Source organism: Dermochelys coriacea, chromosome 5, assembly GCF_009764565.3.
Source record: "Dermochelys coriacea isolate rDerCor1 chromosome 5, rDerCor1.pri.v4, whole genome shotgun sequence".
Lineage (NCBI taxonomy): Eukaryota > Metazoa > Chordata > Testudines > Dermochelyidae > Dermochelys > Dermochelys coriacea.
The window spans coordinates 70,543,423-70,556,814 of NC_050072.1; the positions used below are offsets into that span (position 1 = coordinate 70,543,423).

The 13,392-nt window shown below is 42.7% G+C and overlaps 1 protein-coding gene across 3 annotated transcripts in view; it reads left to right on the forward strand.

The window, feature by feature from the left end:
- MAN2A1 (mannosidase alpha class 2A member 1) overlaps positions 1–13,392 on the forward strand; it is a 208,371-nt gene that overhangs the window by 79,394 nt on the left and 115,585 nt on the right. For all 3 annotated transcript variants that reach the window (XM_038402274.2, XM_038402277.2, XM_043514896.1), the window contains exon 9: positions 6,434–6,636. In XM_038402274.2, the coding sequence (XP_038258202.1) occupies positions 6,434–6,636 (203 nt within the window). The remainder of the gene's footprint in view (positions 1–6,433; positions 6,637–13,392) is intronic.

Consider the following 13,392-nt stretch of genomic DNA (forward strand, 5'->3'; position numbering starts at 1 on the left):
ATGAGATCAATCCCTCTATGATGGGGACTGGAAATGCTTGGACCGCTTCAGGAGAAAGGCCTACTCCTCCACCACTTTGCAGTTTTGAATAACAAATTATCAAGTCTTAATGACCAAGTATGACAATGTTCACTATTCAAAACTCAACAGCTTTATTGATCAGCTCCCAGTCACAGCACGACCAGTTCTGAGTTATTGTCCAGAAAGGACAACTAGTAGTCAAAACAATGCTCCAGTCAGCCCTCGATGCAGCCAGTACAGCATCCCAGTCCATTTCCACGGCAGTGGTTATGTGACGTGTCATGGTTACACCTTTTGGATTTCTCTAAAGAGATGCAGACAACTGCTGAAGACTCTTCTTTTGAAGGCACCAAGTTGTTTGCTGAAAAGACTGACGCATCCCTCCATACTGTTAGGGATTCCAAGGCACCTCTGTGCTCATTAGGGATGTAAACAACCATAACAAAGAGAAAATTTAGTCTGCTGTGACAACATAAATTCCGTACATCTCACTACCTGACTCAATGCTTTTATGAGCCTCAAAGAAAGAAATCTAGGTTCTCCAGATGCAAACCATCAGGTCCACAGTCTCTTCCATGTCACAACCTTCCACCTCAAAACACCAATTTTGACATGTTGGCTGAGGTGTTGACAGACCACTCCCCCAATCACTACAGTTGACCATCCTATCCCATCCATTTGGCTATCTCCTTGCCATGTTCTGCAGCACCTGGGAACACATAACATCAGACTGATGGGTCTTGGAGATTTTTTTTTACTTTACCTCTCCCCCACTCAATATCCTTCCTTGTCCCTCTTCAGGGACTCTTCTTACGAGACTTTACTATGACGAGAGAGATTGCATGCTCCAGTTAGGAGCCATGGCTCCTGTTCCTCAACATCTATGAGGCAAAGCTTTTTTACTATCACTATTTCCTAATGCCCAAGAAGAACGGAGTTTGGAGACCCATACTAGACCTCTGAGCACTCAACACGTTTGTCACAGCTCAAAAATTCAAAATGGTCACTCTAGCAATGATTATTCCAGCATTGGAATAGGAAACTGGGCTATCATAGACTCTGAGGGTATTCTCCAAGGTTCTGTCAATAGTGGCCACACACCTATCATCCTAGGGGTTCATGGTCTACCCCACCTTGATCATTTCCTCATCAGAGCCCACTCCTTCAACGAGACTCACTGGGTTACCAAAACCACAATAGATTTATTCACAGAACTGGGCCTATAGATCAGCAGCCATAAATCAGCTCTCACCCTAGTACAACGCGTGGAATTCATAGGAGCTGTGTAGTGGACCGAAGACTCACCAGTGTGGTGCCTCCTGCTTGGGAATTAGCTCTTGTTCCCGTGTCCCTCCCAGTGCCCCTTACCCTGGGGTTCTGCCCACCACAGTATTCCCCCCACACTCTGGGTCTCTCCTCCAAGGGAACACCCAATCCTCTACCCCCACCTTGCCTCAGTGGCTACTGCCAGTCGTCATCCAGCCCACTCTCACTGGGGCAAACTGCAGTCCGTAATGGCCACTTATCATTGGCAAGGGGGTTGGACCAGCTGCCTCTGCCTATCCCTGGGTGGCTGCTCTGCAGCCCCAGTACCACCTTAGACTTTAACCAAGGCCTCAGCCTGGGGAGTTGCCAGGCTGGAGCTCCCCAGCTCCTTTGCCCTTCCGCAACACTGCTCTGCCTCGGGTATCCTTGCTCCTTCAGGCAGCTAGGTCCCAGAGAGCGAGAGACTGTGACCCAGCTCTGCCCTCAGCCCTTTTATCAGGGCCAGCTGTGGCCTGATTGACGAAGCGGGCACAGCTGCAGCCACACCCAGTCAGCCTACCTTTTTTCAGGAGCGGGGCAATAGCCCTGCTACAGGCTGACTTTGAATTGTTACAGGCCAAAGCGCTCCGACCCCACCACAAGTTCCTCTACTTGACCACGCTTATAGAGACAGTACAAAACAGCCCCCAGATATCAGCCAGCCACTGCCTCCAATTCTTGGCATATGGCAGCTGGTACAGGAGGGATATCTCATGCCAGGCTTCACATGCTGTGTCTCCAGATGTGGTTCAGCTTGATCTATTGACCAAACTGAGATAGACTAGACAAATCTTTGTCACTGCCCACCAGGGTCAAAAGCTCCCTGGACTGGTGGAAAAATCCAGCAAATGTTTGCAAAGGGATCCCCTTTTCGCAAACTTCCCTGTCATTACTTCTCACTGCCAATGCATCCCTAATAGGATGGGGTGCACATCTAAATGACCTTACAATACAAGGTAAATGGTCATCGGTGGAGACATCCCTCCACATTGACATCTTCTTGCTCAAGGCTGTCAGGAGTGCCTGCACCTATTTCTCTTGCTGATCAAGGGAATACACACAAGAGTCCTATCAGACAATATAGCTTGTATGTATTACATAAATCAATGAGGAGGAGCCAGGTCACTGTCCCTCTGTGCAGAAGCACTAAAGTTATGGAACAGATGCATCTCCCATAACATTACACGGTCAACAGCCTACCTTCCTGGCATACAAAACATGATGGCGGACAGTCTGTCACAAGTTCCTACATGACCATGAATGGGAGATGAACCCAGCAGTGCTTCATGACCTGTTCAGGTAGTGGGGGACACCGACCACAGACCTGTTCACCACTTCCCTGAGCAGGAAATGTCCAAACTACTTCTCCAAAGCAGGGATAATACAGCACTCTCTGGGTGACTCTTTCCTTTCGTGAGACAAGGACCTTCTCTATGCCTTTTTCCTATTTCCCCTACTGTCAAAAGTCCTATTGAAAATAAAAAGAGAAGGAGCTCATGTCATACTGATTGCTCCCACCTGGCCGAGACAGACTTATCTGGCGATGTGCTTGACTATCTCTCTCCAATCCACTCCATACCTCCTCTTGCAGAACAAAGGATGCACTTATCCCAACCTGGGGATTCTCCACCTCGAGGCTTGTCTCCTTTGTGGTTCCCATACATAGAAAGCTCCTGCTCGGAGGAGGTACAAGTGGAATTACTACACAGTAGAGAATCCATGACACACCGTACATACCTGTAAAAGTGTTCCAGGTTTCAGACTTGATGTAGTTCCCAACAAATTTCTCTGACATCGGCTACCCTTCCAAAGATCCTAGACTACGTAGGGACTCTTTAAAAAATTGGGACAATCTTTCAGTTCACTCATGGTCCACCTACTGGCCATAGCAGCCTTTCAGCTACAAGTAGGCAGATACTCAATGCTATCAAACCTAACCACAAAATGTTTCCCTAGTGATATAGTAAACCTTTTCCCACAACCCCAACATACCACCCCTACGTAGGATCTAAATCTAGTGTTGAAAAGCCTGATTAGATCTCCCTTTGAACCCAGGGTGACGTGTTCGCTTAGGTACGTGTCAGTGAAACTGCCTTGCTGGTGGCAATCACCTCTGCTAGGAGAATAGGTCAAATAGCAGTTCTGATGGCACATCCCCCCTACACAGTATTCTTTTGAGACAAGGTCACACTCAGACCACACCCGAAGTTCAGCTCCAAGCTGACTTCTCCTTTTCACTTGAACCATCTGATCTATCTTTTGAGTTTTTACCCTAAGCTTCACAGTGATTACAGGGAAGCTATACTACATGTGCTTGGCATTAGGAGAGCTCTGGCCTTTTATCAGGATAGGACGAAGGCTCTTGGGAAGTCTCCCAGGCTTTTCCTTTCTATTTCAGAAAGATACAAGGGCTCAGCAATATCAGCCCAGAGGCTCTCCAAATGCGTCTTGAGCAGCATTAAGCAATGTTATCAGGTTTGCAACATAACATCTGCAGCTGGTATTTGCACACACTCCATGAGGTCAATCTCCTTATCCGTCATCTTCCTCAAGAATGTCCTTATCTCAGAAATTTGTAAAACGACGACTTGGGCGTCAGTCCATACCTTCGCAGAACATTATGCGATCAATGGGGACTCTACCTCCGATTCAGTCTTTGGCTCCAAAGTATTGGAAGAAGAAGGCTTGAAGAAGTCATCTGTAATTGACCCAACTCTGAACCTCCATCCCCTAAGTGGGGATACTGCTTGGGAGTCACTTACAGTGGAGCACCCATTGAGACCCTACTCAAAGAAGAAGTTACTTGTGCAGTAATGATGGTTCTTCAAGATGTGTGTCCCTATGGGTGTTCCACAACTCACCCATCTTCCTTTGCGGGGCACAAGGAGGGACAGCGCATGTGCGGGACTAACAAATACTGCTACCAAAGTTCTCTGATCAGCAGTGCAGGAACCCAAGCACACCTACAGTGGAGCACCCTTAGGGATACATACCTTGAAGAACCATCATTACTGCACAAGGTGAGTAAATTCTTGCTTCCTGACTTCTTGGAATGTGTGCTTTTTATGTCTCACTCATTCACATGCAGTTCAGCAACAATTTCCTTGTTTGAGAGATGCTAAACTATCTTCTATATGAAAGACTTTGCTATATAGTAATTTTCAGCTATTCTTTGTCAGTTAATATAAGTTCTTTATAGTTTCTCAAATAAAAGCAATGTATGGCACTTTGAAAGTGAGTATAGGTGTTTAATGTTTTGAAAATATTTGGTCTTACTGCTTTCCTTTAAATATTTATTTTTTAAACTGAGTTTTTATATCTTGGAAACTAATAGTTGAGCAGGCTAAGACTTAAACATGTTTTACATTTGTGAACAAGTGATATGCCTACAGAAAGATAAATTGTACTAGCATAATTCTCAGGCAAGTACACATACTAAAATAAAGATTAATTAGTAATCTTTATCATATCTTTCTTAATGGGCAACATAGCAAAATCACACTGAGCTATGTGATGTCTTTAAATCCTGTGGTGTGCTAGGAGCACTATCAAGGCACATGAAAGTGTCCGAGGTGGCTGATCCTCCCTATAGTTGGACTGTTTATTCGCTTACATGCAATGGGCTTGATCTTGTGTCCATTGATGTCAATAGTAAAACTCCTGTTGCTTTTAGTGGTGCAGGATCAAGCATATATTGGTTTCTGGGAGTTGACAATTAATCTTGATTTAGCCTAATTTCATAACTGTATTGTCATTCCTAAACCTAAAAAAAAGTAAATTATAAATTAAAGGATGTGTAATTCACACAATGAAAGCTTTTTAGATGTTTGTTAATTGAGTTGAATAACAAAGAAATTAAAAGTAAAAGGCCAGAGTCCCCAAAAATTCCACATGTAAATACTGTACTTCTAAGAGACTTCATCTTTTTCCAGTGTGAATTTACTGAAGTACATATCCTAAGACAAGCAAGCTTAGAACACAAAAGACGTTAGTGTAAGAAGACTAATTGAAAATCACTCATTTGCAAATACCTTTTTCAAAACGCCCAAACTGGACACCATTATTCTCACAATAGTACACCTTAATTGCCAATTAACTTAAGGTTGCGAAAAAGCCTTATTTGTTTCCATATTTAATATAAACATTATGAAAGGATTGATTTATAAAGCTTCTTATTTGTGTAATACTGCCTTTTTAATTACTGTATTTCAAGTGTATAAATTCTCAGTTGATCACAGGGAGGTCGCTTTTCTTATGTCTTCATGCTGTTCCCTCTCCATTTGTAATCATAATTTTTTTGTCTGATTCAAACTCCAGTTTGCTCAACTATCATCTCTTTAAAACAACTACACTTAAAACTAAATGTAAAGGTTTTAGACTTATTTTCAGTTTCCTGTTTCGAACTCTAAGTTTGAATAAAAATGTAACTGTTTGTAAGTAGACTTTTGAAGAAAAATGCAGAAGGCCTTTGAAAGCAGATGTTGGTTGGTTTTATTCACGATCTATAAATAGCTTTGAAAACATAACAAACTTTGTGCTGTGACACAGTAGAGCTAATAAAACTGAAAATAATGAATCAAGTTAAAAATGATGCTTTTGTTTCATTATATGAGAGGTAATCTCTTCAGACATCTCCATAAACTGGATTACTGGATGCTGGATTACTAAACTCCAATAGGCATCTTTTTGAGAGAGAGGAGAAATGTAGGACAGTTTTCTTACAGCTGAATCCTAGATTTGATCAAGTCCTTGATATGTGCCTATAAGAGAGAAATGAAAAACTTATTTTGTTCATCTGACTTTTGATTAAACTGCTGCTGCTTTACAGAGAATGTTTTTATACTTGGAAACACAAAGGGTAGTTTTAATTTTGTGAGTTGGAAATAGTTTCTCATGGGATATATAGTCAACCCTGAATCAAAGGTGTCAAGGGAAATTTTTAAGCTACTTTATTTAAAACAATATTTCTGTGATGACCTTTCTTGCAGAAGGTGTACTGAAGTACGTATTTAAAGCCACCATGTTCATACACTTCAACCCTAAATTTCTAAACTAATAAAATAGAAATCTGTCAGTCACATAAACAGTTCTTATAATTTTGTTTCAGGCCCAGTTTGGGACTTTATCAGATTATTTTGAGGCTCTGCGCAAAGCAGGTAATTTGGAGGAAAAGAACAGCAATTCAGTTTTTCCTGTTTTGAGTGGAGATTTCTTCACATATGCAGACAGAGATAATCATTATTGGAGTGGATACTTTACATCACGACCCTTCTACAAAAGACTAGATAGAGTTCTGGAATCCTATTTAAGGTAGGTATAGTCATCTGTTACATGTATTGTGTAAATGTTTATATCTAATACTGCAGAGATATCAAATGTCGTTTTCAAATAAACTCTGAAGCTTAGTTTCATTATACTATAGTTAAGGTTCATAACTGACATCAAAATTTGGACTTTGTCAAAATCTATGTAGAAGAAGAAATATGGCTGTGACATTTTAATGGAATCACAAAGATATGGGATATTTGTCAATCTAAACAGTTTTTTTTGTGAAAAGTTCCACCTATATCTTAATTGTTTTAAGATACCATGGAAGTTACCAGTCACTTTGGATACTATTTCAGAGTAGCAGCCGTGTTAGTCTGTATTCGCAAAAAGAAAAGGAGTACCCGTGGCACCTTAGAGACTAACAAATTGCATCCGATGAAGTGAGCTGTAGCTCACGAAAGCTTATGCTCTAAGAAATTTGTTAGTCTCTAAGGTGCCACGGGTACTCCTTTTCTTTTTGGATACTATGAAACTAGCAAATGTATTCCTGATCCTTGTCTCTGTAGATGGGACTTGATAGATCATTTGACAGCAAACAACACAATTATTCATTTTCTGGAATGCTTGGCTTTTTGGACAGAGAGATAAAAAGAATGAATTTTGCCAGGACATTGTGGCAAAACAGAAATAGTCAGGGGTATTTGTGTGCCCAGTGAAGTTATGAGAGCTCTTTGGAATCTCCTTAAAATGAGGCAGGGAGTACTTGAGGACCTGTATCATTAGTCAGGTACTTCTCCTGGGCAGTTACTTGGCTGTTCCCAATAGCTACAAGAGGCACTGAAAGCAGAACTATTTGCAATTAGGGCTCTGACGGGGTGTTTATTCCACACTTGCCCTAAAAAAGTTAATGCAGATTGAGAAGGTGGCTAATTAGTATGATAGACCAGTACTGAGGGGAAATCGGGTGGCTAAGAAATCCCATGACTAGGAGCCCAGTGAGGACAGCCCAGCTGAGGAGCAAGAAGCTGGGCTGGATTTATGAAGCCAAGAAACTGAAAGCAGAGGGGGACTGCTGGGAAAGTCTGCAGTTGCTCCCTGGGAGAAGGGAGGAGTGTTGAGAGGCTGCAGAGACAGGTAGGCTATAGTTACTCACTGGTTGGAGGCAGTTGGGAGGCTGGCGAACTGGGTTGTGCAGAGAGTGCCAGATAGTAAGGAAAGGGCTCAGGGAAAAGCAGTAAAGTCTAGAAGGGAACAGACCTTGACTGCTGACTTAGACGGTCCCAGAGTAGAGGGTGGACCCAGGTTCCTCTGCCAACCACTGAGAGAGTGGCAGCATGGGGTGAAAACTGCCTGAGACTGCTAGTGTGGAGAGAGACTTTGAAAAACTTTGTTACCCTGGAAAGGGAGGATCATAGTGACCTGGCTGAAGAGCCAAGTCACGAAGAGGAAGCTGCAGCTCCTGGGCTGAGAGGGCCTTCGGGGTGAGGACAGGTGAAGAGTCTGTGAGAGGAGAGCTCAGCACCTTAAGAGTTAATCCCCAGAGTGACCAGGGGGAGGTGCCACCTGTGGATCCCATCGCAGGCTCTGAAAGGATTGATTCTTGGATTGGCACATACCTTCTGAATCCTGTTGGCTTTGACCTGAACCTGGCTTCCAAAAGGACTACTGCTCAGAAGACATCTTGGCTTTTAGAAGGGCCATTTTGGGGGTTACCTTTCAGGGGTTTCAGGATCTCAACTAGACCACTTCTGAATAGAGAAGAACTTGCATAATGGAGGGTGATCTTGGCCATCTTGAGGGAAGCATCTCACTGGGCTTTTCAGATTGTAATGGCTGATGCCACGTTCAGAAGGAACATCTTGATGATGATGATGATGTAAACAGTATTGCAGAGGAAAGTGTGATTCTCTTCCAGAAGGAGTGCCATTTGTTCCAAGGTAGAATTTTCCCATCATTATCAGGAACCAAGCCTTTACAGTTTAAAATGTTTGGCTCAACAGTCCTGATGCAGGAACCCTGGAAGCAACCTGGCTTGATACGGTTTGATTTAATAGACTCATAGACTTTAAGGCCAGAAGGGATCATCGTGATCATGTAGTCTGATGTCCTGCATATTTCAAGCCACAGAACATCACCCACTCCATTTTTTTTTTACAGTATACCTCATCATTAATATACAATACTACACCACCTTTGCCTTTATTTCTGTCTTTCCTGAACAGAATTTACCCTTCAATACCTATACTCCGGTCATGACTACTGTTCCACCGTGTTTGTTATCCCTATAATATCTGGTTTCACTACTGCACCAGTAGTTCTAGTTCCTCCATTTTGTTACCCAGGCTCCTTGCATTGGTGTACAGTCATCATAACTGTTGCTGTTTGGCTTCATTCACATTCCTCACTTGATTGGCTACAGTCATTCTACTGCCAGTGTCTCCTCTCTGATGGGCATCAGCACTATCCTTCCTCTTAATATCCATTCTTCTAACCAATGCTGTTCCTTTCTCCATTTCTGTATCCTTTCTTACTTGATTTTCCTCCCTCTCAATGTTAAAATCTGGCGCAGAGATTAAATGAGCATCTCCCAAAGTCTCCCCTGAGTTCCTAGTTTAAAGCTCTTTTAATAAGTTGTGCCAACCTCCATTCCAGAAGTCTATTTCCCTCCCTACTCAGGTGGAGTCCATCCCATGAGAACTATCCTCTGTCCATGAATGCTTCCAGTAGACAAACATCCCAAAGCCCTCCTTGTAGCACCATTGCCTGAGCCACCTGTTGATCATCATCATCATCTTGTCTTGCCTTCGTTCTCGTCCCTAGAGGAGGAGAACAGGCAGAATCCTACTGAAGATCTCCTGAGCCTCCATTTCCTTACGCGTTTCCCAGCTGGCATGGTCTCCCTAGATATGTTCCATCGAGAATTTTGCTGTGTTGTTTGTTCCCACATGAAGGATAATCAGTGAATTCTTTTCTGCTCACATTAGGATCCTCTTCAACCTCAGGTCCACATCCCTTACCTTAGCTCTCAGAAGACAACATACCCTTCTGTTCACTGGATCGGCTCTGGTGATAAGCCTGTCTCTTTTTCTTAGTAGGGAGTCCCCAATCACATAGATCTGCCTTTTCCTCATGATGGTGTGATTCTCTGGCCTTCTTCCTGTTCTTTCTGTCTGTGAGTTCTCCTGTCTTTTATTGTCCCTTACAATCTTCTGCAAGTCATTCTGTAGCCTCCTGGGGCTCTGAACTCTGGATATCTCCATTGGCTCTTCTCCTCTTCTTACAGGACTAGCCGCTCTTCTCGTCTTGCTTGCCCTCCCTCCTTCAGTTACAGTCTGCTGTGCCCCTTCATTTTTCAACTCACTAAACCTGTTCTTGAGCTCTATTTCTCCTTCACTAGCTGGTCTTTTCCTCTGCCTGGTTCTTGAAGTCACATGCTTCCACTGACCACTTCCATACCCAACCGAGTTCTTCCGTCCAGCTTGCATCTGCAAGTCTTGGCTTTTCCCTTCAGCCTTCTCTTGCCTTTGCTCCATCATCTGCTCGAACCACCTTCGAAACTCAACCATAGTTTCCACCTACATCTCCAACCCTCGTATCTTCTCTTCCATCAGCTCTTTCAAGTAGCATTTCATACAAATGAAGCTCTTCTTGGGTACCCGCTCTAGGGTCATGTACATACCTCAGCTTCCACATCTGGTCATCTTCATTGTCTCTTCCATGGCTTTGGCCAGTTCCACTGCAGCCTTTGTACAGTAACTCCTCACTTAGTCATCCCGGTTAAGGTTTTTGCATTGTTACATTGCTGATAAATTAGAGAACATGCTTGTTTAAAGGTGCGCAATGCTCTCTTACAACGTTGTTTGGCAGCCGTCTGCTTTGTCCACTGCTTGCAGAAAGAGCAGCCCATTGGAGCTAGCTAGTGGGGGCTTGGAACCAGGGTAGACCAGCAGCCCCCCATCAGCTCCCCTAAGTTCCCTGTGCAGCAGCTGCTCAGCAGGCTATCAATTGCCGGCAGTTCAGCTCTACCTCCCTCCACTGCCGTGTGCTGCTCCTGCCCTCTGCTTTGGAGCTGCTCCAGGAGCCTCCTGCTTTCTGTGCAGAGCGGGGGGAGGAGGGGTGCTAATGTCAGGGTGTCCCCCTTCCTCCCATCCTGTTCCCCGCTCCTGTATCTTATCTCCACAGAGCAGGGAGGGGACATGACAGGACAGAGGGAGCTTGCTGGCAGCAGCAGTTCTCTCAACTTGCTGATCTACTTAAAAAGGCAATGTACTTCGAGTGGGGTTAGCGTACTTACAGGGGCAATGCGCGTCTCTCTCTTACACACGGTGTGTGTCTCTGTCTCTCTCTGCCATGCTGTCTCTCCTCCCTCCATTTGTGCTGCTTTGTAGAGTGTGAAGCTACATTAACAGTGTGTTTACCCTTGAGGGCTTGGCCAAGCGCTAGTTCATCATTTAGCAGTGAGACATTCCCTGGGAAATATCCCACCCTCTTCCACCATCTGACTTCACCACCTCAACCAAGCTACACAATCATCATTGCTGTGTATTATTAAATTGTTTGTTTAAAACTTATACTCTGTGTGTGTGTGTGTGTATGTGTGTGTGTGTGTGTATGTATGTATGTATAATAGTCTTTTGTCTGGCGAAAAAAATTTCCCTGGAACCTAACCTTCCCTATTTACATTAATTCTTATGGGGAAATTGGATTCACTTAACATTGTTTTGCTTAAAGTAGCATTTTTAAGGAACGTAACTACAATGTTAAGCGAGGAATTATTGTACTTGTCATAACCTTCCCACCTAAATTCCTGTCAAGGGTAAAAGAAAAACAGACAAAGACCCAAACAAACACCAAAACAAAACCAGAACATCACACTCCCTACTTCAAATTTCCTTTATGAATTTCCACTCAGACTTTCCTGTTTACAGCTCTGCTTGCTGCTCCTGTGTCGCTGGCTGACTGTTTGGCTGCCTTTATAGACCCCCTAATCAGAGAAGCCCTGCCCTTAATCAGGACTCAGTTTCTCTCACAGGACACTGCCCCCTACCAGCCTCTACAAACTGAACAAAAAACATGTTTATCTTCTTGATGTTTTCATTAGAACAGATTGGGAAAGGCTTTCCTGCTCCTTAAAGGAATCCCTTATAAGTATAGGATATTCCTAAGAATTTGGTAATTAAAATATATGGTGTTGGACCTTAGTCCTCATGAGAGAAAAATACCTTTCCATTTAAATGACCATTCAGCTGTCAAATTCTAGAAACAAATAGTTTCTAAATACATTTTGAATCATAGATACCTTGTATGGGTAAACAAGAGAATTAGGAATATTCTTTAAAGAAATATATAGGGAGTGGTAGCAACTCCTATACTAATAGTTCCTACTGTAGAAACTTTTTCAACTGTTGTTTTAAGATACTTATTGGGCAGGGGGGAAGGTTTCATTGCCTCCCTAGTTTGTAGCAGGATCGGTAATTAGTTGGGGGGAGAGGGAGAAGGGGAAAATAGATAGGCATGGGGGCTGGGAGGTACCTTTTGCAGTTGCCATGACAATCTTTTCAGGATTGGTCAAGTTATAAGGAGTTATAAACACCATTTGCAATCTGTGTTATGCTCAGTAGAGCTTTGCTAGAGATTTGGTGCTAATATTGCTGAATGCTCCCCAGCTATCTCATTTGGTATGCAACACAAAACAGAATGGAGACCTGCTGCTGCTGTGCGCGCTGTTAATCCTAATTTTAAATTCTTTTGTGGGCTTGACTTTGTAACATTAACATTTTTTAACTCGAGTTCTTTACTTTGTAATGTTAATTTTCTTTTAGCATAGTTTTATTCAAATTAAAAGTACAATTATGATTATATGCAAATATAATATATAGATTATGCAGAATATATTGAAGCCAGTCCTTATTTGTGAAAATATTAAGTCCCCATTCGTTAGTAATGTAGTAGGAATTAGTGTAGAAAATAATTATTAAAAAGCAGAGGTTCACGAGATACAGAACTTTTTGTCCACTGCATAGGTGACATAATATCCATTTGAATTTAGAATTAAAAAACATGCCTTCAAAATTTGAGTGTAAGATTGCATTAATAATTAGTCCTGAGCTTTAAAGTGAACATTTGGAGCTCAATTCTGGTATACATACTAATAATCTTTCTGAGCTACTGAGTTATGTTTGGACTTTTAACTCACTGTAAGGTTAAAAACTGATATCGGTCATTGCTATCAGCTAGGGGACAAAGGGAGAGCAAAGCCTTTCAGCTTATGCAAAGTGGATCCTCTTGGCTTGAAAACCAAGAGTAGCTGGATCCAACTCTAAGTGAGAAACCTGCTTAGACAAAGGTTTTAACTTGCTGAAATTGTTTCACTAGAAAGCATGTTTTGTTTTGTTTTACTTTTAACTATATCTGTGCATTCTGTTTTTAGTGTCACATAAATATTTGTTCTTTGTTAATAAACTTAATTTTGTTGTATTACAAAATCATCTCAGTTTTGTGTTTTAAACTGAAGAGTGTAGTCCTTAGCTAAATTAACAAACTGGTGTGTGCTCTGTCTCTTTGAGGGCAGTTAACTTGATAACTTCTGTGACTATCGACTGAAAAGGACTGGATACTGCAGGGGAGATGATTTTGGGGAGACTACAGATGGGAAGGGCTGTTGGTGTCGCCCAGTAAGGATTAACCAGGCTGGTGGAACCCAGGGAGAGGATACTGTTTTGTAAGCAATTTGCTGCTGTTAGGGCTGTGCACTGCACAGAAGCACCCAGGGTTACAGGGCAGGCTGTGACGCAACCC